At 48.3% G+C, this 26,142-nt stretch overlaps 2 protein-coding genes and 1 long non-coding RNA gene across 5 annotated transcripts in view; 2 read left to right on the top strand and 1 right to left on the bottom strand.

Annotated features, from left to right (window-relative positions):
* On the top strand, nt 1-926 carry LOC110343645. The gene is made up of 2 exons (XR_002385945.2): nt 1-38; nt 523-926. It is a non-coding gene; the product is annotated as an uncharacterized LOC110343645 (long non-coding RNA).
* Nucleotides 927-2,927: 2,001 nt separating this feature from the next.
* Nubp1 (nucleotide binding protein 1) lies at nt 2,928-14,009 on the top strand. The gene is made up of 11 exons (XM_005084583.4): nt 2,928-3,073; nt 3,147-3,251; nt 4,862-4,995; nt 7,966-8,034; nt 10,069-10,101; nt 10,613-10,703; nt 11,304-11,458; nt 11,577-11,687; nt 11,933-12,035; nt 13,335-13,418; nt 13,734-14,009. Exons 1-11 carry the CDS (start codon nt 3,055-3,057, stop codon nt 13,799-13,801), a joined length of 972 nt encoding a protein of 323 aa, XP_005084640.1. The 5' UTR covers nt 2,928-3,054; the 3' UTR covers nt 13,802-14,009.
* The window catches only part of Tvp23a (trans-golgi network vesicle protein 23 homolog A), a 37,280-nt gene continuing 21,070 nt past the window's right edge, over nt 9,933-26,142 (bottom strand). For 2 of the 3 annotated variants that reach the window (XM_040748102.1, XM_005084584.4), the window contains 6 exons: nt 19,054-19,198; nt 17,798-17,887; nt 17,479-17,607; nt 16,170-16,298; nt 14,695-14,754; nt 9,933-13,453 (listed from right to left, as the gene is read on the bottom strand). In XM_040748102.1, the coding sequence (XP_040604036.1) occupies nt 14,695-14,754; nt 16,170-16,298; nt 17,479-17,607; nt 17,798-17,887; nt 19,054-19,198 (553 nt within the window). In that variant the 3' untranslated portion in view covers nt 9,933-13,453. Of the gene's footprint in view, nt 13,454-13,898; nt 14,212-14,694; nt 14,755-16,169; nt 16,299-17,478; nt 17,608-17,797; nt 17,888-19,053; nt 19,199-26,142 lie in introns of those variants that run through there. The other variant, XM_040748104.1, reaches the window with a different exon arrangement.

The raw sequence follows: 26,142 nt of genomic DNA, 5'->3' as shown, positions 1-26,142 counted from the left end.
TGTAACGCCATGGGGTAGGAAGCCTGGAAACTTCTCCGGTAAGAGACATACTTAGATTAACAATTATGGGGTAATTACTTAAGTCAGAGCTAGCTAGTAAGAAACAAGCAAGGCCAACAGCTTCATAATTAATACAGCCTCCTGTATGTTTATTTGGGACTGATGCGGCTCTAGAACTAGGCTGGCAGGAAGGCTTCTCTCAAGGAAAAAGCCTCCCTTTACAAAGTAAGTTTGCTTTGTTGTATCTGAATGAAAATAAGGACGTGACCATTCTTAGGTTATGGTTGAGAAGGGTTTTATTGTAGGTATGAGGAAGAGTACAACCAGAGGCCTCTGGAAGTGTCCAGACTGAACCTGACCATGAGAGGTGGGGGAGGAGAGAAAGAAAGATGGGGCCAAGAGGACCAAGAGAGCACATGGGAACAAAGAGCCTGTAGCCAAAAATGTAGAAATCCAAACATTTGTCCTTATACCCACAGATAATGCAGTTCTCACCCTTAAGGAAGCTTCTTTTTGCAACAGGAGGAGACCATTACAGAAACCCACAACCAATCAAAATGTTGTGGAGCCTGGTCCCAATGGATGCATCTACAAAACACCTGTAAACCTAAGGTTCAGTGAATATCGCTGAAGAGGTGGCGGAAATATTGCTAAGACCAGAGGATCAGGGAGTTTGCTGTGAGATTGAGTCTGAAAGCGTTTTCCAGTACAAGGGTATTTTAGCAGTCTCAATTGTTGTCATCACTAACGGCCAACTCAATGTTTCCACCATCACTGTTGAAGATTTTCCCGGTGTTCATGCTCCATATCCCCAGTGAAGCCCTCATCACAGCCTGCCCTCTCGTCCTCTCTCTCTCTTCCCTCTCCTCCCCATTACTTTCCGTCTTCTCTCTGGCCTTTTGTGCTTCCCTTCCAATAAATCTCTTGCATGAAGTCTGTTGCTTGGTGTGATTTTTGTGGCATTCCTTGGCCCTGACCACCAGGATAATCTTTTGCCACAAATCCCTTTCAGGACTGTTACTGTACAGTACCTCCTATAATGTCAGAAGCTACACTCATAAACTCTTCAACAACATGACTGCCTGAACACAGATTATACCTATAGACATGCCAAAGTGGACAGGGTAACACCCACAAGTCCTCAACTCTACAGAGAACTTTAGCATTCTACAGGAATGGTGAAAGTGGGAGAACTCTTCCTCAGGGAAGAGCACACTAATGGGTTGTCCAATAACAAATGGTCATCCTTGAAAACATACATACAAGTAGCATTATACAGGCTGTCTTAGTTAGGGTTTATATTGCTATGAAGAGATACCATGAGCATGGCAACTCTTATAAGGAAAACATTTAATTGGGATTGCTTACAGTTTCATAGGTTCAGTCCATTTCATCATGGTGGGGAGCATAGCATTGTGCAGGCAGACATGGGGTTGAAGCTGAGAGTCTCACATCTTGCAGGCAACCAGGAAGCCGACTGAAAGTCAAAACCTACCCCCAACTGTGACATACTCTCTCCAAAAACCCACTTCTCCTAATATCATCACTCTCTTTGGGAACAATTTCCTTTCAAACCACCACAAAGAATGTAATAACAATGAAAAAGATGCCATAAATTCAATAATCAACAAGGAGAGGTAAAGGAAGGTTTGGAAGGGAGAAATGATGTAATTATGACCTCAAAGATACATGAAAACATGTTTAGAATCCTTCAATTAAAACAACAGCTGCCGCCAAGTTGCATGTAGTAGTGCTCAAAGGCTGTGAGCATGCACACATGGTGTCTACAACACTGCTCCACTGAGGCCGTCAGGCTCCCAGAAGAGATGGTTGTAGCAAGGACAGTGGGAGCCTGGGTACATGAGAGAAAGCAGGAAAAGCTCTCAGAAACTGGAGCTAGCATCCAGAGGACACAGAAGCGGATATGAAAAGGTTTCACTGAACAAATTTGAAGGGAAAGTAACAAAACACAGAACAAATTATTGCTAATAGCATAGAGGTTTTAAGAGTGTCTTTTTATTTTTTATTTTTAAGCCCAGGAGTGGTGGTGCACATCTGTAATCCCAGCAGCTGGAAGATGTAGGCAGGAGGATCGATGAGATCTTGCCCTACTGGGGATTGAATTTATGACTTCTTAGGTGCTAGACAGGCGCTCCACTACTGAGCTACACCCCTTTCTAAGGCCTCACCTCTTGGTCAAGCATGGCAAGAAAAGCATTAATTCAAGGTCAGCCTGGGCTACAACAGAGAGAAAGAGAGGGAGGGGAAGGACGAGTAAGTGTCTTGCTGTTTTATTTTTGCAGTGCTGGAGACGATAGTGTAAACACTCTACCAATTGAGCCTCGGTCCCAGTCTGTAATGGAATCTAGGGAAGGGCAGATTATTTGAAACCGAGTAAATATTGACACAGATTGTACTTTTTTGTTTTTTAAAGATTTATTATCCATACAGTATTCTCCTTGCATGCCAGAAGAGGGCACCAGATCTCATTATAGATGGTTGTGAGCCACCATGTAGTTGCTAGGAATTGAACTCAGGACGTCTAGAAGAGCAGCCAATGCTCTGAAGCTCTGAGCCATCTCTACACACACACACACACTTTTTCTTTTTAAGATTTACAGATTGCACTTTTAGTAGTAGAATTATGCATCAACACTGAGGTCATGGGGAATAACATTCTTTGACGACTCAAGTCGTTGGTTAAAAAAAAATCTTATTACTATGCATGTGTGTATGTGTCAGAGGACCGCTTTCAAGAGTCCACCCTCTTTACACCACGTGAGTTCTGGGAGCAGAACGCAGGCCGTCAGGCTTGCTCAGCAACTGCCTTCACTCCTAGAGACACCTGCTCAGACGCCAAACTTTCTACGACCGTCTCAGCTCCGTTTTGGAGGGAACCGAAATCCGAGCCCCACCCACTGCGCACAGGGTTTCACGCGTGCGCAGTCCTAATCTGGCAAGACAGTTCGGGCGGCCGGAGGGTCAGATTGGACCTGCGAGGCGGAAACACGCCCTTGGAGTTCCGGCGAGCGCAGCCCCGGCAAGGGTGGCAGCATGGAGGAGGCGCCCCACGGTGAGTTAGCGAAGGACGCGTGGGTGGCGGGTCGGGACCGAGCTGCTCTGACTGTGCCCTTGTCTCCGCGCAGGCTGCCCCGGGATCGACAGCGCCCAGGCGGGCCGAGGAGCCTCGTGCCAGGGATGCCCCAACCAGAGGCTGTGCGCGTCGGGCGCCGGCGCCGCACCAGACCCGGGTAAGGAAGCGGTGGGCAGACCAGGAAGTGGAAGGGGCGGGACCTGAAGGATGAATGACAGCGGCTAGTAGGCGGCATTGCCTGTGGTTGAGGGGCTTGGCGTAGTAGGCGGAGTTTGAGGAGCGAGGGGGCGGCTTTAAAGGTCAAATAGCGGAGGGAAGTGGTGGAAATGGAGGCTGAGTCTGACCTGTGGCAGTCAGGGAACCAAAATGGCATTAAAGTCAGCTTGGTGGCTCAGGCCTGCTCCCCTGGCACTCTGGGGATAGCCGGCCTGGGCTACGCGATGAGACCCTGGATAAATGAATGAACATTAGGCCCAGTGTGTTGGCACATGCTTGTAATCTTAGGACTTAAAGACGTTTTCAGCCGGGCGCTGATGATGCACGCCTTTAATCCCAGCACTCAGGAGGCAGAAGCAGGCGGATCTCTGTGAGTTCGAGGCCAGCCTGGTCTACAGAGCGAGTTCCAGGACAGCCTCCAAAACAATACAGAGAAACCCTGTCTCGAAAAAACCAAAACAAACAAACAAACAAAAGTTTTCACTTTTAGAAAAGGATCAGGAGCTTAGAGTAATCCTTGTTTATATAGTTAGAGGCCAGCCTGGGCTTAGGTGAGATTCTGTCTCACAAACACAGAAACACAAACAAAAAATTCATTAACTAAATAGGACTTTAAGGAGGGTTAGAATAGGAAAAAGTGATACAGGACAGGGCAAGGGCTTGAGCGACAACCACTGACCTCAGTACACATGAGGCCGAGCAGAGGGGATAGTGGGTAAGTGTTGAGGTCTCTCCAGGCCTGAGTGCCGCCACATGCCTGTCTCAGATCACTGAGGCTCTGGCAGGGAGAACCATTTCTTTTAAGGAGTGAGTCCAGCACTCAGCAGAAACGAGTGGTCATTATCTCAGTGGAGAGACCAAGGTGGGGGAGAGAAGCAGGAGCAGACATATAAAACCCTTCAGGGGTAAGTGCTGGGCTGCACCGGTTCCCGGCTGAGAGGACTTGGAAAACAGGAAGCTGGGAGAAGGCTCTGGGGCTGATTGTTGGGTTACCTGAGCATCATTTCTGATTGTCTTCAATGTGAAGAGTAGTTACCCCACCATGTAGTCTTTAAGGATCCGAGAAAGATGAGGCGTTGGAAACACAGTGAGTTATTGGGATGGATACTTAATTGTGAGCCTGTCTGTCAGGATTCCTCATCCTTAGCACTAGTGATGTTTGAAGCTGATCATTCCTTGTTACTGGGGCTGGCCTGTGCTTAAGACACTTAGGCATCGTCCTCCATGACACTAGTAGTCCCCTCCTGTGACAGCTGAAGAATGTCTGCAGATGTTGACAGATGTCCCTGGGTTGTAAAACTTTACTATCTGCAAGGTTCTGTTCAGGAGATGGGAGTTTGAACACCCTACCCTCCTGGAAACCCATGTTCTAGTAGATGAAGCAATGTGTAAATCTGACAATCTCAGGGATTATAGTAGCCATATTTTCTTCCTAGCATTTATATTATTTTGCTGAAGTGATATCTCTCAAGGAGCCTTAGAAACAGCACTTGGGAAGAAGCACACTCAGAACCAAGGCAGGGATGTCATCACTTCAATGCTTCTTTGCAGCCGTGGAGGAAATCAAAGAGAAAATGAAGACAGTGAAACACAGAATCTTGGTGCTGTCTGGAAAAGGTGGCGTTGGGAAAAGCACGTTCAGTGCCCACCTCGCTCACGGCCTGGCAGAGGATGGAGACACACAGGTGGGACCCTGGGCTATGCTGGGGGCGGGGGCTCATGTGTCAAAGGCCCCTGGTGACTTTAAGGAATGATTCTTAGTCTCCAGGGAACCAACCTCTCTGACTGTGTTGACCTTGCAGAGAGATTGAGATGCTGCCTGGCCACTGCTGAAGTGTTTCACTGGGTTCTCTAGCTCAGAGGGCAGCTAGGAACATGCCTCTTGGCATTCTGGTTGTTATGTTACACCTTTTATTCCTGCCCCTTATAAAGATCCTTCTGTTTTCTTCAAATCCAGATCCTGAATTGTAGTTTGGTCCATCTCTTGTGAGCTGAGAATGGTATTTAGATATTTAAATGGTCACGTCTCAAGTCACACAAGTACCTATATATTCTTGTTTTTGCCCATTAAAGCAGAAAGCATTTTCTGTCTGCCCCTTCTAGAAATGACCCTGGGCTAGGTCCTTCATCTCAAGGTGTAGACAGACCATGTGACACATGCTTGCAAATCCCAGCATTTTGGAGCCTGGGACAGGAAGATTTGGAATTCAAGCCAGGCATGGCTACAGAGTGAGACCCTGTCTCAAAACAGACCAACTGACTCAAATCCCTAGTATTCTGCGGGGGCGTGGCTTTAATAAAGGATGGTGCCAGTGCAAGGCAGCCCAGCTTTGTATCCCAGCTCTGCACCCATCACTGCTGTTGCCCAAGCTAGTTGCCAGGCTTTCTCTGCCTCCATCTCTCATCTGTGAGTTGGGGCTCAGAGGCCTGGGTGAGAGGGTGTGGTTAAAATGCAAGTGCTGCTCCTCCCACACAGTGTTCTGGAAATGTCCCCATGGCCATCCTCATCACCGCGGCACTTTGCTAACTGAAATTCAGAGGATGATTGCTGTTAGAGCGACTTACCCAACCCATAGTCCAGGTGGGTTAAATGTTCATTGCTGTTAGAGTGACCTGCCCAACCCCAGTCCAGGTGGGTTAAATGCTCATCGATGTTAGAGCGACCTACCCAACCCCAGTCCTGGTAGGTTAAATGTTCATTGCTGTTAGAGTGACCTACCCAACCCACAGTCCAGAGCCAGTTAAATGTTCATTGCTGTTAGAGCGACCTACCCAACCCCAGTCCAGGTGGGTTAAATGTTCATTGCTATTAGAGCGACCTACCCAACCCACAGTCCAGAGCCAGTTAAATGTTCATTGCTGTTAGAGCGACCTACCCAACCCCAGTCCAGGTGGATTAAATGTTCATTGCTATTAGAGCGACCTACCCAACCCACAGTCCAGAGCCAGTTAAATGTTCTGTAAAGGGACAGCCTCTTACCACCAGAGGTCGAATTTGCATTGCCTGCTACAGTGCAGTCTTTTTGATCACATGGTCTTCATTTTCCAAAAGGTATTGGGGCTGGAGCACAATGGTGGAGCATTTGTCTGCCTCCCACCAAATGTCTCTATCTCTATATATCTATATATCTCTATATCTACATCTATGTATCTATATCTATGTCTGTCTCCTAACAACTACAACAGAAATTGACGTTTGGCCAGGATAAGCTTCAGCTTGGCTCTGGAGCTGTTGGGAATATTCTCAGACAGCTGTGTAACAGCAGTCTCTGCCCAGCCAGGCATGGGGAGCTGTGTTCACATGCCTGCCCTTCATACAAGTGTGTCTCCCTACGCACTTGTCAAGACATTTCAGTCCCTTTGCTGCACTTTTGGGCCAGGCCAGAAGAGGGCGCAGGAGGCAAACAGGGATCTTCGTGATCCCTGTGTGTTCTGTGTCCCCTTCATCATCAGCCAGCATGTAGAGGAAGTAGGATTGGAGAAGGAAGACAGAAGAGAGCGTGGGGCAAGTTCCAAAGTTCCCCAGAGGTGCTGCCCTCTGGTTTCCAGACCACCAGTTCTCAAGATGAATGGCTGCCCTTCACAAGACCAGCAAATGTGCCATGGCCCGATTGGCGGAAGGGTGGGGACAGAAGAGACTGTACCTAAGTCCCCAACAAGAACTTCCCAGATCCCTTTCATATTTTTAAAGATTATTCTTGTTTGTGTGTATGTATCTCTGTGAGTGCCATGCGTGTGTAGGTGCCTAGAGAGGCCAGAAAAGGTAGCCCTGGAGCTGGAGTGTTTGAGCTGCCCAATGTGGGTATTGGGAACTGACTGCCCTTTTTGAGGACCTGGGTTCAATTCTCAGCACCCGTATGGCAACTTACAATCATCTGTAAGTCCAGTTTCAGGAGATCTGATAACCTCTTATGGCCTACGTGGACCAAGCATGTGGCACACAGACATACACATGGGTAAGACACCCACACACATAAACTAAAACTAAAACGACATGTTTGGGGTTATGTGTATGAGTGCAGTACCTGTGGAGGTCAGAAGGGGACACCAGATCCCCTGGAACTGGAGTTACAGATGGTCTTGAGCCACTCCATTTGGGTGCTAGGAGCCAGGCTCTGCTGGAGAACATAATGGTCTTTCAGTAGCTGAGCCATCTCTCCAGTATCTCCTTATTTTAAGGCTCTTTTGAAAGCTTGCTGTCAGCTTGGTCACAGGAAAATGGGGCTTGCCTAGAGGCCAGCCAGAATTTCTCCTCAGGCCTCTTCTGTGGCTTGATAGTATCATGGGAAGAACCCTGGCATTAGAAACATTGACTTTGTCCCCTCTCTGTTCCTGACTCATTGACCAAGTCCTGAATCTCAGTGTCATCTGCTGTGATGCAGAGATCACACTCCTAGCCTGAGTGAACTAAATCCTGAGTGGCTTGATGACCTGCTGTAAGGTCACCCTGTTCCACATGGGGGACTGGATGGGCGACTTGCCCTAGGAGTTATACTGTATCAGTGGCCTGGAAGGTCCATGTTACACCTTTCCAGTGAGAACGTTGAAGCTCAGTCATCTGTTTTGATGTGTCGTCCGTGACTGTGTCCTGTCCCGATCCATGTGCATATCTGAAGGTTCTAGCAGTCAGTGATACTGTCTCTTCTCATTCCCAGGTCGCCCTTCTGGACATTGATATCTGTGGGCCATCGATCCCCAAGATCATGGGCTTGGAAGGAGAGCAGGTGATGAGTGTCAGAGAACTTGACTGGCTCTCTTTAGGCATGCATATACAGTAGTAGCTTCTCTGTCCTTCCTCCACAGCTGTGGATTTGGGGGTTTGGGATTGGACATGAAGTGCATCTACATATTTGAGGAGCATTGGTTTGGAGCCTTTCATGGGGGGGGAGGGAAACAGCGAGCAGGATGCAGAAGTGAGCAGTGGAAATTCAGCTCTAAGTGGTAACTCAGGACTAGGGTTTGCTTGGGTCTGCACTGGAAGTTAGGAAATCTCTCAGTGCCATGGTCCCCTCTAGGGAACTGAGACCCTGACTCTGGGACTAGGAGTGACATGGCAGTAGGGGATGTCTGTTAGTGCCATCATTCAGGAAGGACCCCAGAAGCAGGACCAGGGCTCAGAGGCTGCAGGTAATGCTGTTTCCTTAACTCCAGGTTCTCAAGTCTAGGCATACAGTGTCAAGCAAGGCAGAAAACCCTTGTGGGGAGGGCAGAGGACAAGAGGCTAAAGCAGGAAAGGGGCTGGCTTCAGCAGAGAGTGAAGGAACAGGCTTCCCAGTACGGAAAGCTAAAGGGACATTTTAGCTGAGGGGCAAGAACAAAAGCCTTCAGCCTCCATAAACAGGAAAGTCACCCAAGCTAGTCTTGGTTACACTGCCATAGCCTTGGGTGAGTGTGTGCAGCATCACCCATGTTGAAGTAAAATAGCAGGATTCTCCCCCAGTCAGAGCCCTCGCACCAGACACACCCCAGCCTGGGTATAAGCTGCTTACAGTGCAAGCATGCTTTATGAAGTAGAAGCTAGCCAGGCACGGTGCTATGAGCTCTGGTCCCAGTGACTTGGGAGGGTGAGCCAGGAGGATCACTTGGTTCAGCAGGCCAGGGGGTGTCAGGATCCTGTCTGGAAAACTGAAAGAGGAGAGGCACAGTCTGATGTGTAGGTGGAAGTTGCTTAAGTTCTAGTTTAGTAATAAAAGAACAGAGCCCCGCCCTGGGGGTCCAGGTCCAGAAGTAGCCCCATGGGACTTGCTGGTGACTTTGGGCCCTTGCCTCCTGTGGATAGTATTCTGGAGTCAGGGCTCAGATTACTGATTAGGGCAGGTTATTTTTGTTTGTTTTTCTGTTTTTTCTTTTTTAGACAGGCTCTCACTGGGTAGCCCTGGCTGGCCTGGAGCTTACAGAGATCCACTTGCCACTGCCTCCTAAGTGCGGGGCTTAAAGGTGTGCACCACTATGCCTGGCCTAAGGGCAGCTTTTAAAATTGTATTTCATTTTATGTGTGTAAGTGTTTTGCCTGCATGTATATCTCTACTCCATGTGCTCACACTGTCCAAAGAATACAAAGGAGGGTGTCAGATTGCCAGGAACTGGAATTAGAGACAGGTGTAAGCCACCACCATTCAGGTGCTTTGGAAGCATAGCCAGTGGTTTTAACTGTGGAGCCACAGCTGCAGCCCCTCAGGGTAGCCTTGAATCAACTGTGGCACTAAAGGTCACAGGTAGTAGAGTCCCTTCTGCTCCTGTGCATTGCCACCTGGCTGCCTCACATGTACCCACAGAAGTGGCAGCTGGCCAACTCCTCTCATTCTTTTTAAAGAATTGTGCCTGACTTGAATAATTCTGGTTCCCTGGTAAGAACAGACAGGGATAGAGGGTGTGTATCAATTAAGGTCTTCATTTCTCAACTCTCCATGAAGAACTGAGTGACTAGCAGGTAAAAGTGCTTCTTACCAGACCTGATGACCTGAATCCTATTCCTGGGACCCACATAGTGGAAGGAGAGTCCTGAAGTGTCAGTCCTCTGACCTCTGTGTGCGCAGTCATGAAATGTGCACACACACACACACACACACACACACACACACACACACACACACACACACGTGCGCGCGTGCGAAAATAAATGTAATTTTAAAACCTTTTTTATTGGGTGGTGCAGTACAGGGTGGTGAATCTATATGGAACCATTCTCTTTGGACACTTTATCAGTGACTACGTGACCAGAGTGCACAGTGACAAGAATGACTGTCGTGTTCCCACAGGTTCACCAGAGTGGCTCTGGCTGGTCTCCAGTGGTAAGTTAGCCTTGCTGGGGAGGCAGGGTGTGTGAGTCAGGTATATCTGATGTACTATTAGAGGTGGCAAAAACATTGCTCAACTTGAACGTTTACTGAGGCTGTTTTCCAAGCATGCAGGTAAGATCAGAGACTGCAGGCCTTGTCTGTAATGGGGCCGATGGACCTGTGCTCTCTGGCTCCGAAGTGGCATTGTGCATCTGAATGACCACAGTGTGTCCCAGTCAAACCTCTCCTCCAAGACCGGATTTGGGGGTCCTCAGTTAGGACACCTGAGGAGATGGTGTTTGTTTTAGCTTCATTGACCTGTCATTGAGGCACACGCCACACATAACCTCTTGTAGATCTCACCATGGCCACCTTAAAGCTACAAAGAGCAAGCGTAGGTGTGAGGCACATGATGCCTTTATCCTGAATTTTTTTTAACCAAATTCCCTGGGAAGTAGATATGTTGTGCCCCTGTTCCCACAAGCAGACATGTTTCTCCCCATTATCCCCATTCTCTCTGCAGTATGTGGAGGACAATCTGGGGGTGATGTCTGTGGGTTTCCTGCTCAGCAGTCCTGATGATGCTGTCATCTGGAGGGGACCAAAGAAAAATGGTTTGTCACTCTGTTCCTCTGGCTCAAATTCTTGGTTCTGCTTGCATCCTTTCTGTCAGGGAGACTGCATGCATGGGCTCTGTGGTGTTTAATGCTATTACGTTGGTACTGGGGATGGATCCCAGGACCTCCTGCATATGAGTGCTCTGATGTGGTATGAGACATGCCAGTTTTCAGTGTAGACACTTTAGTACCTGCTGTGAGCTCTTCTGCTCTTGAGACTTGCAGGACCCGGGAATCACTTGTAGTGTGCTCTCACATGGCTGGTTTGTGTCAAGGAGGGAAGTGTGAAGTGAAACCCCCTTGCTGAGTCAGTGTGGGGGGAACAAGGTCATGCAGAAAGCATGGCTGGGGTAAACTCATTCTGGACACTTTGGCCACATGAGTCTATTGGGGCAACATGTATGTGCCATATATAATATAATGATAATAGCGCCCTGACCTCACCATGGCCACCCAACCTGTCTGCAGATCTCACCTGGCCCCTGGGGACAATGGAAGCACTTGTTGAGGGCCCTCACTATGGAGTGTAGGAATGCTCATGCAGACTGGAAGTGTGTGCCAGAAGGAGGTTACACACTCAGCCTCGCCCCCTTCCAGGCATGATCAAGCAGTTCCTTCGTGATGTAGACTGGGGAGATGTTGACTACCTCATCATAGACACCCCACCCGGCACATCCGATGAACACCTCTCAGTCGTCCAGTATCTGGCTGCGGCACACATTGATGGGGCGGTGATCCTCACCACCCCTCAGGTGAGCGAGTGCCAAGCCATGGTCATGCTCCCTAGCACTCTGGTGGTGTAACCGGGGTGTCTCGGCCATCCCTTAGTGCCCTGTGGCAGTGGGTTAACTGCTCTGTGAACTTTGCCAGGAGGTGGCCCTCCAGGATGTCCGGAAAGAGATCAGCTTCTGCCACAAGGTGAAGCTGCCCATTATCGGTGTGGTGGAGAACATGAGCGGTTTCATCTGCCCTAAGTGCAAGGTGAGGGATCCGGGGGAGGGGGGCCCACTGCACACCCTTGATCTAGTGGGGAAACAGTGGGGATGGTTCTCCAGGTTTCTGCTTTCCCTGCTGTGTCAGGAAGGAAGGGGTTCATCAAGCCCTCTTCTGCCTGAGTGAAGATGCTTTGGAGTTTGACATCCAAAATAAGTTTTAAAATATCTGAAAACCAGTGTGTCCTATAATACAGAAGCAAAATAAAACTTCCTCCTCTTTATGTGTCACAGAAAGAGTCTCAGATCTTCCCTCCCACAACCGGGGGTGCAGAGGCCATGTGCCAGGACCTGAAGATCCCTCTTCTGGGCAGAGTGCCGCTGGACCCACTCATAGGTGAGTCTGAATGGCCTGTGCTGCTTGCTCAGCAGTGCTGGGCCAGCGCTGGACCCACAGAGTTCCTCAGAGGTTGCAGCCACGGGAGAGAAGCAGGAAGGCCTGGGCAGGTACCTCAGGTCCATCTCCAAGGATGCAGGGCCCCTTGGTCACTAGCAGACACTGAAACAGCCCATTCCGTGCCCCTGCAGTGCACACTGACGTGCTGTTGGGGATCATGCTGGGTATTGTAGGATCCTGACATTTGCACTCTGAGTGCCTTCAGAACTGAGGAAGGGGTGTCCATCCATCTACATCCCAGGCTCGCCCAGGATATCTGCTTGTATAAGGAAGAGGAGACAGACAGGGGCTCAACATCCCCACAGATTGTGGTATCCAAGATAATAGTGGAGCTTGTGTGAGTGTAAGTGCCTGTGGGTGGAGCTGTGCCCGGCCTGGGTCTAAGAGGGAAGACTCTGACCACACTGGGCTCAGCTGCAGGTGGGGTGTATGTGCACCCAGGTGTGGGAGAGACAGGACTGGATGTTTGAGCAGGGCTTGGTGTAGCAGCAGGTAGCAGCATAGGGACCTGGACATGAGGGAGTTTCACAACCAAAGAGCTGTATCTCCCCTGGGTTACATATGGTTCTCAGGATGATTGTGTGTGTGTGTGTGTGTGTGTGTGTGTGTGTGTGTGTGTGTGTGTGTGTGTGTAGGGCTAGCTGACTGATGGTTCTCAGGATGATTGCGTGTGAGTGTGTGTGTGTGTGTAGCGCTAGCTGACTGATTCACCCCAGTGTGGGTGACCATAAAGATGAAATGATACGGGCAGAAAGCTGTGGGCAGAGTGTGTGCACTGTAGGGCCTGTTCCTCTAAGCAGGAGAGGCTGTGTGTGTTTCACATTGGCGTGTGTGTTTCTGGAGAGATGCTCCATTCACTCTGCCTGCATTTCCTTCCTTAGTCCTTGAGGTTTTGCCACACATGCTCATTGTCTCTGTTGAAAGCCCTAACTGATTCCTTTCACTGTATTCTCTTTTTCCTGGGCTGCTGGTTAGTGGGTCTCTAATGCAGACTCGGCCCATCCAGAGCAGCAGAGACGGTTCTTTGGGTCTGGAATCTGCATTTGCCACATGCTACCCAACTGACTTGCGGCAACAGCAAAGTAGAAGTGAGGATTGCTGGGGATGGGGACACAGCTAAGGCCTCTGTTGTGTTCCCCAGCTTTGCTTTCCTTGAGTGGGGAGCCCCAGGCAGCCATGCCACAGCAGGCACAAAGACTGAGGCTTTCACAAGGGTCTCATTTTCTCTGTCTCTTTAAGGTAAGAGCTGTGACAAAGGCCAGTCTTTCTTTGTTGAAGCCCCGGATTCACCAGCCACAGCAGCCTACAGAAGTATTATTCACAGTAAGTGTTTGGGACATCTCCTGGCAGGAAGTCACCTAGAGGAGTGAAGTGGGCAGAAATAGAAGGTTACTGTGACAGCTGGGGTGTTGGCAACCAGAATGGCTCCTCAGGAGACTTCTTCCCATGGGTCCATGTTGGGAGCTAATTCTTAGTTTGAGAAGCAGGGATGGTGAATTTCATGGGAAATCTAAGCCATCAAGTCCAGTAAAACTGACTGAAATCCTAACTGTAGTAAGCCAGAGCAAGCTATGGCAGCTGCAGGCCAGGGCCCTGCCGAGGTGACAGGAGAGAGCTCACCCCTTACTTGTTTTCTAGGGATCCAAGAGTTCTGTAGTTCTCATCCATCCCTGAAGGGGACAGAGCCAAGTGCCACCTGCTCCTAGCTGCAGAACCTGCAGGCACAGGTCCAGCCCCATCGGTCACATCAGTCAGAGCGGGACAGGTGGAGCCATGGCCACCAGATGCTGACAGGATTTGGAGTCACTTCCTTAAGATACTTTAATCTCCTATTTTCCCACTTCCTTCAGATCAAAGGTACAGGTACTCTGCATACAGGTGCCATTCATCATAAAATAAAACTGTCTCCGTGAACCTGCCCCTAGGGCCTGTTTTCTGGAATCCAAAGGACTGGCAAGCTTCTGGGGCACAGGATTCCCAGGAGCTGTTTCTGCCTCAGATTATAAACCCAGGAAGGATTATGGCTTCTTTGCAGACACGTGGCTCCCTCAGGTGAACGGAAGTAACAGCAGCCTCGGCCCACACTGGGATCTCCAGCTCTGGGATCATGCTTTGGCTAGGGTACATAAAAAAAAAAAACTCTGGAAAGCCCTTAAGTCACCCACAGGGTGATGGGCACCCTCAGGGCATCAGTAATCCCTGGGATCCCAGACAAACGATTTCCTGGTGCTTTTGAGAGACTGGTGTGACTGTCCTCGTGACCTGAGACTAAGACACAGGAACTGAGAGCTGCTTAGGGAAGTCATTCCAGATCTCCGCACCACTGGGCTGTGACAGTGGAAGGTGGGCAGCCCCTCCCCTGTCCTTCCTGTCTTCTCCTTCCCCTTTACACACGTACTCTTAGAATGTGCTGGGGTTTCCGTGGGAAGATGGGACCTTTAGTAAGGTCAAAGGGCAGGCTCTATACTTTGGGCCTCCAGCTCGGACTTGCTCCAGGTCAGCTTGGAGGACTGGGGAGAGTCCTAGACCTGGGGAACAACTGCTCAGGATCTACGTGTCCCATGAGTGCCCAGGCCTCTGACCTGCATCCATCACTCACCTAACGCTGGTGGATGTCCCGCCCCTCCAGCCTGGGCTTCTCAAAGTCACCTGGGGAAGCCTGCAAGGCAAGCAGAACCATGACTGTCCCAGTAAAGAGCAACTCACTTCGAGAGACCCATTGCCACAAGTTTTCGCACAGTGAAGCTGTCAGACCAAAACTCCTCCATCCCTCCCTTCAGGAAATACTCCAGGACTGCAGAGTGGCTCAGCAGTTAGGAGCACCAACTGCTCTTCCCGAGAACCTGGGTTCAATTCCCAGGACTCACTTGATAGCTCACAGCTGTCTGACACCCTCAACACAGACATGCATGCAGGTGAAATACCAATGCACATAAAATAATAAATAAAATATTTTAAAAAATATTTCCTGACTTCAAAACAGAAGACTTTGTTATTCTTTCCTTAATTCTGTGGGGTATTTTTTGTTTGTTCGTTGTGTGTGTGTGTGTGTGTGTGTGTGTGTGTGTGTGTGCAAGCATGAGCGTTCCATGATGTACCTGTGAGGGTCAGAGGACAACTTTTGCAGAGTTAGTTTTCTCTTTTTGTCTTGTTTTGAGGCAGGGTCTCTTGCCTGTCTGCACTGTGTGCTCTAGGCTAGTTGCCCATGAACTTCTATGTCTACATTTAATCTTTCCCCAGAATCCCACAATTATAGACATATGCCACCGCATCTGACTGCTGTGGCTTCTTGGGATTGAATTTTGGTTGTCAGGGTTACACATCCACTGAGCCATCTCCCTAGGCTTCTGTAGGGAGATGTGCGTGTTTTGTCTGAGTGAATGTATGCATGTGTTAATGTATGTGCTTGGTGCCTGTGGAAATCAGAAGAGGGTGTTAGAGCCCCTTGAATTGGAGCTAGAGATGGCTGAGCCACCATGTGGGTATTGGGAACGGAAGCTGGGACCTCTGCAAAAGCATTGTGTTCTGAACTGCTAAGCCATCTCTCCAGCCCCCAATTGTATAGTTTTAAGTATCACTTAAAACTAAATAGTAGTCAAAAAATATCTAACCCTGGCTGCTGATAGGAGCTGTCAATCCTTTACAGACAGGATGGTTGGTGCCAGCAGCTAGGGACAATGAGGAGCTAGTGTCTAAAGGACAGGGCGCCTGTTGGAGATGACAAGGTTCTGTAGCTAGACTGGCATTTGCACAGTGCTGTCCCTACTAATTGACATACTGTGTTTTTTATTTATTTATTGGGATAGGATCTCAGTATATAACCCTGGTTGGGCTGGAATTCATGTAGACCAGGCTGGCCTCAAACTTACAGGGATTCACTTGCCTCTGCCTCCAGAATACAAAAATTAAAGGTGTGTGCCATGCTAATCTAGGACTATACATTGGAAATAGTTAATATGGTAGATTTTACATACACACAGTAGAAAACAGTGGTTAGGAGTTGAAGTTGCTAACAGGTGCCCTTCAATCTGAGCACCTCGGAGGAAAGATCCAGGGAGGAACTTGGTCACTCACCGTCTGGAACACCGTCTGGGACAGAAAGCTGGCTGCAACTGTGCTGATGTCGCCCTCACCCCCCATCTTACAAAGGATGTATCCGTAGAGATTGGCGGCTTGGAGGGAAATTCCTGTGATCACAAGAGCCTGCGTGGGGCAGAAAAGAGGGAAGCCAGCTGAGGGTGTGCACTGAGTGGGACTTTGCAGACTGTCCCAAGCAAACACTTGTGGACACCTAGGCAACCCAGAGGCTGGGACCACTGTGCTTCACACAGAGGAAACAGGCTGAGAGACAGAAAGCCCCACAAAGCCCTGGAGCTGGTATGGTGGAGGCAGAAGCCAAACTGTGGGGCCCATTTACTGTCACAGTGTTGCTTATACTGTGTCCTGTGTTCTGTGTCCCCAGTGAATGGACAGCCCTCCCAAATAAAACCTGAGCACTGTTAGCCTTCCCACCCGAGCAAGGTGGTCTCTTAAGAGATACCATAGTTTTTAATTAAAACTCCTTCCTGTGGGCTGAGATGTAGCTCATTGGAGAACTTGCCAAGCCTGCACACGGCCCCAGGTTCCCTCCCCAGTATCCCCAGAAGCAAAAAATAAGTTAGTATCCACATTATTCCCTATCTGCTAATAAATGAAACAGAATATGGTATACTCATACCATGGAATATTATTTAACCATGCAAAGAAACCATGTACTGATATACACTATAGTCCGGTTGGACCTGAACATGAGCTAAGTGAAAGAAGCCACTTTCAAAAAGAACAAAATTGTATGCAGGCAAGTCTATCTAGGAAAGGGGGTACCAGGGGACAGGAAAATGGCATAGAGGGCAATATGTACAAAGTATAGCTTTTGTTTGGGTAGGGGTGATGAAAATAATTCTAAAATAGGCTGCAGAGCTGGCTCCACAGCTAAGAGAACTTGCTGTTCTCACAGACGACCGGGGTTTGGTGCCCAACACTCGTGTCAGCAGCTTACAACAGCTTTTAGCTGTAGCTCCAAGGGAACTCATGCCCTCTTTGGGCCTCTGAGGGCACCTGAACTTGCTGCCCATACCACATGCAGACACACACACACACACACACACACACACACACACACACACACAGGCATGCACACACTTATAATAAAAGCTCTTTAGGAAATCCTCAGATTGGTTGTGATGGTTATATAACCCCTCCAAAATGGCAAAAGCCCAGAATATACCCTTCAAATGGTGAATGTACCCTGCCATCTCCATCAAGCTGTTAGAGTCACCATTGAGTCAGACCATTTCTAGCCCCTGGTCTGTCACAGCAGCAGGGGGAGCAGGGTGCGTCTTACCAGCCACTTGAGCTTTAAGGAGAACAGGGTGCTGAAGAAGAAGAGGGTCCAGATCACCGGGCAGATGATGAGGCCAAGCCAGAAGATGCGTGCCTCTGCCTCAGTGGCCGCACCGTGGTTTGGAGAGACCTGTGGGAGACAGCCGTTGGACTTCTTCAAGCAGCGACTCTTGTTTTTGCTTGTTTACTATGTACTGTACAGTACTACACAGAGGATTTGTGCAGGGCAGTGTCTGGGCTGACACACAGAACTCAGGGAACCTGTGTAAACTTCACACAGTCTTTCTCTGGTTCTCATGAGTCTGTCTTGTCTGGCATACCTTTCTGGCTTCAAATATCCAGTGGCTTTTTCCATCCTCATCTATCTGGTTCCACCATCGAAGACCCACCATGAGTCTTCCAGTTACATTCTGAGGAAAGGGGGCAAAAGGGCTGTGAGCACAAAAGGAACAAGATGGCTAATTGTTTCTCTAGCGGTCTTCCTATGTAGCCCAGGCTAGCCTTGACCTCTCAAACCTCCTGCGTCACCTCCTGAGTGGTGAGTATTAGTGTGCGCCAATGCACATGAGTAATGCTGGTTGTACACTGCAGAAGGCACGGAGAGAAGGGTGTGGGACTGGTCAGATGACAGTGGGTGAAGATGCTTTTGTCAAGTCTGATGACCCAAGTTCAATTCCCTAGGACCCATGTGGTGGAAGGTGGAAGGAAGTTGTCCTCTGACCACATGTACATTGTAGCACATGTGCACATGCTCACAAAAAAGGTGAGGTTGGGGGAGGATGTTGAACTGTAATTGTTCCCTGAGTGGGCTTTCCATCGTTAAGGTTACTTTTTTTTCTTTGAGACAGGGTCTCAATTGGTTGGCCCAGAACTCAGTAAACCAGGTTGGCCTCAAACTCAACTGCCACCGACCTCCTACCCTTCTACCCCAAGTGCTGGTATTAAAGATATTTGCCACTATATCGGCACTACTCACTTTGAAAAGTGGGATTCTGGCCAGGTATGGTGGGCAGTGCATGCCCTGAACCCCAGCTCTCAGGAGGCAGAGATAGGCAGATCTCTGTGAGTTAGAGTTAGCCAGGGTTACGTAATGAGATGCTGTCTCAAAAAAAAAAAAAGACTCCGCCCCAAAATAAAGCAGATGTTCATATTATATGTTTATGTATATGTGCATATATCATGAAAATTTTACAAAACCCAAAGCCATATGGGGTTGTCACCCCCAGTTGTCACCTTTGACAACTGGTCCTGGAAGTCATTTCCTGAAACATTTTTGCTCTCTAATTATAAGTGACATGAGCCCAGTAACCCTTAAAAATGTTTTAAACATTAATTTTGTGTGGAGAAGGAGGCCACTCGTGTGCCACAGCAAAGGACGACTCGTTGTGATCATTTCCCTCCTTGCACCATGTGGATTCCAAGGATGGTACTGGGGTCCGAACTCGCCAGCAAGAACCCTTTCCATCCCCCTCTCAGTGTTCTTTAATATGTAGCAACAACATAAACCAAAGCGTCCCTGGGTCCCACAGCACCATCTGGGAGCAAAGCCCACGTGTCCCTGGAGAGGGAGCTTTACCTTCACAGACCAGAAGTCAAAGGACAGAAGGAGAAGCACGGTGACAAAGCAGCCGGCGAAGCTCCTGCTGAACCAGTCACAGCACACATAGGTGACGATGGCGCTCACTCGGAAGAACAGGTGGAAGAAGGTGGCCAGGGGGTGCCTGGGGAGAACCCAGGAGGTGCCCCAACTCAGACCCAAGAACAACATCATTAAACTCACTCTGGCACCACCAGTGACCGTTTGTCCTTGGGTGGTTCAGCTCAAAGCTCAAGTAACGGTACTGTTGACACACTTCAGCATTCCCCAAAGTGACAAATCTCATGCATCCCAGGCTTGCCTCAATGTGTAGCCACTGATGTCCCTGAGCTTCTGATTCTCCTCCTTACACCACCCATGTGCTAGAGTACAGGTGTGTGCTGCCAGGGATCAAACTAGTGCCTTGTGTGTGTTATGGAAGCACTTCACACCTGAGCTACCTCCCAGCCTCTGAAACGTGTTACGGCACTGTCGTGTTTTCTCCCTCCAAGAACCCAGGACTTTCCCCCAATCTGATCCCAAACGTCATTTGCCCTCTTTGAAACAAGTTCACCTTTGAAGTGAAGTGAGACTGATTTCTGTCTTCCCATCCAGTGGCCATAACAGTTCCCTAAAAGTAAAGTTTGGGTCATTCCACCAGCACAGGTGAGCTCATGGGGCGCAGAGCTCTCAGGCCACGGGGGAAGGCATGTTGCTGGAGAGTGGAAATAGTGATGAAACTAATGGGGATCTGGCTCATGCCAGTCGCAATGAGTGGTAAATAGATGCCGATGTTTCCTCAGAAGTTGGCTACCGAGCTGTGTGCCTTCAGATGCCAGCCTGCCTATAGAAGAGCCTGAGCTTTTAGAAAGTCAGAGAACTAGAACCCAGACAGACCATTAGAAAAGGACCACTGACCTGTCTGAGGCAGATAGCAATGGCCACAAGGAACATGTGGATGGCAATGGGTGATACAGGGAGGACATGGCTTTCAGTGGTATCCCAGTTTCCAAAAAGCACACAGACGGAGTGCGTGTAAGTGAGATTGAGCAAAAACGGCAGCATCGGCCACGGGATGGCGGGAGGACAGCACTCTGAGGGGTCGGGGTGTAGCTTGGTTGACAAGAGTGGTCACCTAGCCTGCACAAGCATTGGGTGTGACCCCAGCACTTCATAGGCCAGGTGTGTTGGGGCACACCTGGAATGCCCACACTTGGGAGGAAGAAGCAGGAGGATTAGAGGTTCAAGGTCATCAGCCACAAGGGGGTGAGGAGGCTAGCCTGGGATATATAAAACCTTGCTTTAAAAAAAAAAACAACTAATTCTTTACATAAAATACCACAGACTACGTGCCTCACTAGCCAGTGGTCTGTCCACATGCCAATTCTGGATTAGTTATAAAACATGGATTTTTTTTAATGGCAGGCAGGGGCTAGAGAGATGTCTTAGAGGTTAAAGTACTTGCTGTTCCTTCAGACGGACAAGAGCTCTATTCCCAACACCCATGTCTGGCCGCTCACAACCGTCCGCAGGTAGGACATATCAGGAATGTCTGAGGTCTGGTCATCCTTATGGGTATGGTGAGGCAGAGACACCAGAATCCCCAGGAACTTCCAGGCCTGCCTAGGCTGGCCTGTATAGAGGGAAAACAACATGGAAACTCTCAAAGTAGGATGGAGGCTGAAGACCAACACCCAAGGTTGTTCTCTGACCACACATGCACTCAGACACGGGAACATGCTCATTCACACATGAAGGAGCACATGAGCAGAAGGGCCTCATCCTTCCTCTGTAAAAAGGAGCAGCGTCCCTTTCTAGGACCCTGCAGAAATGGTATGGTGGCGGCGGCATATGCCATGTTCTGAAACACACACTACTCTGTAATTGGGAACAGCTGTTAGCCCAGTGTCACTCAAACTGGTCCCACCACCAAGGAGCCACAGTGAAATTCCCCTCTGGCCACAACTTTCTCTTTGTCATGCTGTGGGGGGGGCATTTTAAGGGATCTCCCAGGACTCCTAATCCCCCACAATGCGCAAAGGGTCCCTCCTCATGCTCAACAGATAGTATTTTCTACTCAGTATCCAACCCTTCCCTTCAAGGAGACACCAAGAAGCCTACTATCTCAAGGGCAATGTAATTGGTTTTTTTACTCTTTGGGGGCCAACCACCCAGCTCCCAAATAAATACATGGAGACTTATTCTTACTTATGAATGCTGGGCCTTAGCATGGCTTGTTTCTAGCCAGCTTTTCTAGCTTAAGTTATTTCATTTCTCCTTAACTACATTTTGCCTCTGGGCTTTTTATCTTTCTTTAATCTATGTATCTTATTTTCCTTCTTACTCCATGGCTGGCTGTGTGGCTGTGTGACTGTGTGACTGTGTGGCTGTGTGACTGTGTGACTGTGTAACTGACTGTGTGACTGTGTGACTGTGTGACTGTATGACTGTGTGACTGTGTGACTGTGTAACTGACTGTGTGACTGTGTGACTGTGTGTCTGTGTGACTGTGTGACTGTGTGGCTGTGTGGCTGTGTGGCTGTGTGACTGTGTGGCTGTGTGGCTGTGTGACTGTGTGGCTGTGTGACTGTGTGACTGTGTAACTGACTGTGTGACTGTATGACTGTGTGACTGTATGACTGTGTGACTGTGTGACTGTGTAACTGACTGTGTGACTGTGTGACTGTGTGTCTGTGTGACTGTGTGACTGTGTGGCTGTGTGGCTGTGTGGCTGTGTGACTGTGTGGCTGTGTGACCGTGTGACTCTGTGACTGTGTGGCTGTGTGACTGTGTGACTGTGTGGCTGTGTGACTGTGTGACTGACTGTGTGGCTGTGTGACTGTGTGACTGTGTGACTGTGTGACTGTGTGGCTGTGTGACTGTGTGGCTGTGTGACTCTGTGACTGTGTGGCTGTGTGACTGTGTGACTGTGTGGCTGTGTGACTGTGTGGCTGTGTGACTGTGTGGCTGTGTGACTGTGTGACTGTGTGGCTGTGTGACTGTGTGGCTGTGTGGCTGTGTGGCTGTGTGGCTGTGTGGCTGTGTGACTGTGTGACTGTGTGACTGTGCGGCTGAAAGGCTGTGTGGCTGTTTGGCTATGTGGCTGTGTGGCTGGCCCCTGGTGCCCTCCTCTCCTTTTCCTTTTCTCACTCCTCACCCTCTTCCCGTATTTCTCCTCCTATTTATTCTCTCTGCCTGCCAGCCCCACCTGTTCTTTCTCCTCTCTTGCTATTGGCCATTCAGCTCTTTATATTTTAGACAGGCAAAGTAAGAGAGCTGCTCAGAATTAAACAAGTGCAACATAAAAGAATGTAACACATCTTTGGATCATTAAACAAATATTCCACAACATAAATGAACATAACACATCTTTAACTAGTATTCAACAACAGGCAAGAGTAGGAAAAATGACCTCAGTAAGGAAAGGGGCAGACCCCCAAAACAAGTTCATTCAAGTTTCCTTTATTCATAAACCCATTTTCACAGTTACAAGTCTTGGAGTGGACAGCCATTGTCATCTTCCCTGGGGGACACAAGGTAGGCTCTCAACATGCAGTAGGTGTAGGTCTCACTGGAGGTCTTAACCTGTGCTCGGTAGAGGAATACACAGGTTGTAAGTACAGCCAGACCATGGATGTCAATCCCACCAAAGAAATGTACTACGCTGACACCAGGAGACAGGAGGCATGTGAAACACACACTGTTAGGTGAAATCAGCTGTGTGAAGAGGCTGCGTCAGCCGATCACACAATGGCAATGTACCGGAAGAGACAAAACTACAGAGATGGTGAAATGGCCACCTGGAGGAGGGGACACAGGTGGTGCATAGGGAACTTTGGATGCGCAAAGCTATTCTTTGTGATAGTATAATAGAGGGTGCAAATTACCCCACATTTATCACATCCCACAGAATGTATGACCAGAAGGGAGAGAAAAGCCCTATGGAAAGGCTGCACTTTGGCTGGTACGGTATGGTGCAGTAGCTGTAACAAGTGTGCCAGCTGTGGCATGGGAATTGAAGAGGAAATGTGGGAATTGCAGCTTCTGCTGCTTTTCTTTTTCTATTTTACTTTTTTCCTTGTATTTTTTTTCTTGAGACAGGGTTTTGTGTATCTGTGGTGATATATTTTGTTTATGGTTTAACAAATAAAACTTGCCTGAAGATCAGAGTTAGGAGCTAGCCACTAGTTAGCCATAGGGGCCAGGCAGTGGTGATACATATCTTTAATCCCAGCACTGAATCTCTGTGAGTTCAAGGATGTCCCGGGGCTACACAAGGTTGATCCAGTCTAAAAAAGAAACAGAGCCAGGCGGTGGTGGCTCACACCTTTAATCTCAGTGTTTGGGAGTCACACACCTTTAATCCCAGCACTAGGGAGGAGGAGACAGGAGTGATAGCTATGGCTGGGCAGAGAGAGGAGTATAAGGCACTAGGAGACAGGAGCCCATTGCATTCAGTCTGAGGATTCGTTTTAAGGGACAGGATCATCCCTTTTGTCTGAGGATTTAGTAGAGGTAAGAACTAGTGGTTGGCTACTTTGCTTCTCTGATCTTTCAGCATCAACTCCTATATCCGACTCTGGGTTTTTATTATTAAAATGAATTAGAATTCACATTACATGTATCCCAACCTCATTTCCATTCACTATGTAGCCAAGGATAACCTTGAGCTTCTGATCCTCCCATCTCCACCTCCTGTGTTGTGGGATTGCGGGTGCCCACCCTCAGTTCCGGTTTATGGAGAGCTGGGATCAGACCCAGGGCTTTGCACATGCTTGGTAAGCACTGAGCCAACTGAGTCTTACCCCCAGCCCTCTGCTTAGTTTTTCTGTAGACCCAAAAACACTCTAAAGAATAAGGCTAAGGTGGGGGCATCACTATCCCTGATTTCAAGCTCTAATGTAGAGCTATAGTAATGAAAACATCTTGGTATTGAGATAAAAACAGATAGACCAATGGAATTTAATTGAAGAACCCAATATCAACCCACACACCTATGAACACCTAATTTTCGACAAAGAAGCTAAAAATATAAAATGGAAAAAGAAAATATATTCAACAAATGTTCTGGTATAACTGGTTGTCAACATGTAGAAGAATGCAAATAGATCCATATCTATCACCCTGCACAAAACTCAAGTCCAAATCTCAACACAAATCATCCACACTGAACCTCACAGAAGAGAAAGTGGGAAATACATTTGAACACATAGGCACAGGAGACCAATTCCTAAATAGAACACCAGTAATGAGAGCAACAATTAATAAACAGGACCCCCTGAAACTGAGCTTCTGTAGAGCAAAAAACATGGCCAGCAAGACAAAACAGCTCCCTACAGAATGGGAAAAGATCTTCACCAACTCCACATCTGAGAGTGGGCTGATCTCCAAAATATACAAAGAACCCAGAAACTATAAATCGAACTTCCAAATAATCCAATTAAAAATAGAGTACAGATCTAAATAGAAAATTCTCAACAGTACAATCTCAAATGGTGGAAAGACACTTAAGGAAATGCTCAACATCCTTAGTCATCAGGGAAATGCAAATCAAAACCACTCGGAGATCCCATCTTACACTGATCAGAATGGCTAAAATAAAAAACACCAATGACAGCTTGTGCTGGAAAGGATGTGGAGAAAGGGGAACACTCCTCCATTGATGGTGGGAATGCAAACTTGTACAGCTTCTGTGGAGATCAGTATGGCAATTTCTCAGAAAATTAGGGATCAACCTACCTCAAGACCCTGCAATACCACTGTTGGGCATATACCTGAAGGAAGCACATTTACACCACAAGGATATTTTCCCAGCTATGTTCATAGCAACATTATTTGTAATAGCCAGATCTTGGAAACAACCTAGATACCCCTCAACTGAAGAATGGATAAAGAAAATATAGTATATTTACACAATGGAATACTACTCAGCAGTAAGAAACAATGACATCCTAAAATTCGCAGGCGAATGGACAGAACTAGAAAAAAAATCTTAAGTGAGGTAACTCAAAACCAGAAAGACAAATATAGTATGTACTCACTTACAAGTGGATACCAGAAATAAAACAAAATACCTAGCCTACAATCCACAACCCCAGAGAACCTTGAGCCCTCTTCCAGAAACAGATGGAAGCAGATGAAGAAATCCACAACTAACCCAGTGGGCCAAACTCCTGGAGCACAATCAAAGTGAGGGAGGAGCAAAAATATGAACAAAGGAGTCAAGACCATGATGGGGAAACCACAGAAGCAGCTGACGCGAGCTAGTGAGAGATCACTGACTCAGGTCCGACAACTCAGGAACCTGTGTAAGACCAAACTAGACTCCCTTAATATAGGTGACAATGGTGTGACTGGGACAACATATGAGGCCACTGGCAGTGAGTCCAAGATCTAACTCTAACACACAAACTAACTTAGTGGAGCCCATTCTATATGGAGAGATACCTTGCCCAGCCTACACACAGGGGTGTGGAGGTGAAGAGATGCCGTGGTCCTGCCTCAACTAGATGATGGGACAGACTTAGAGACTTCCTAGAGGAGGCTTTACCCTCTCCATGGAGCAGATGGGAAAAGAGGGTGAGTGGAGGGTTTGGAAGGAAAGGAAAGGAGGGAGGGAGAACTAGGATTGGAATGTAAAAAATTAATAAAAAATGAAAAACAACAACAAAAGAATAAAGCATCGATTATAAAATAAAGGGGATGGGCACCTGAGTGTACACACACAGGGAGTAGCCAGTAACAGTGCCAAATGGCAGCCTGAGTGCTACCCAAAAGAGCCAAGAAGGTGTCTGTGCAGAAGGCAACTGGACTATTTTCAGCTTGGCACACACAACTGCTTCTCACCACCTTTCACAGCAGCCCTAAACAAGGGGTAAGTACCACTGCCCTAAATGCAGCAGGAGTCTAACAACTGTCTACAAACTGTTCTTGGGCTGGCAAGTGACATTCTGAACTCATCCCCAGGACCTGCATGGTAAAAAGAGAACTAACTCTTGCAACTTGTCTGACCACCACACATGTCTGCACCTTCCCTTGCACACATGAAGAAAGGAAGGAAGGAAGGAAGGATGGAAGGAAAGAATGAAG

The sequence above is a fragment of the Mesocricetus auratus genome, unplaced genomic scaffold (assembly GCF_017639785.1).
Source record: "Mesocricetus auratus isolate SY011 unplaced genomic scaffold, BCM_Maur_2.0 Super-Scaffold_100007, whole genome shotgun sequence".
NCBI lineage: Eukaryota > Metazoa > Chordata > Mammalia > Rodentia > Cricetidae > Mesocricetus > Mesocricetus auratus.
The sequence above is the reverse complement of the archived record's forward strand: the minus strand, read 5'-3'. Positions and strand labels throughout refer to the sequence as shown.

Excerpts from the sequence above, each read along its gene's own strand:
- Nubp1 (XM_005084583.4), top strand. Across the intron at positions 8,035-10,068 it reads TGGGCTTGGAAGGAGAGCAG|GTTCACCAGAGTGGCTCTGG; the intron begins GTGATGAGTGTC and ends GTGTTCCCACAG. Across the intron at positions 11,688-11,932 it reads TCATCTGCCCTAAGTGCAAG|AAAGAGTCTCAGATCTTCCC; the intron begins GTGAGGGATCCG and ends TATGTGTCACAG.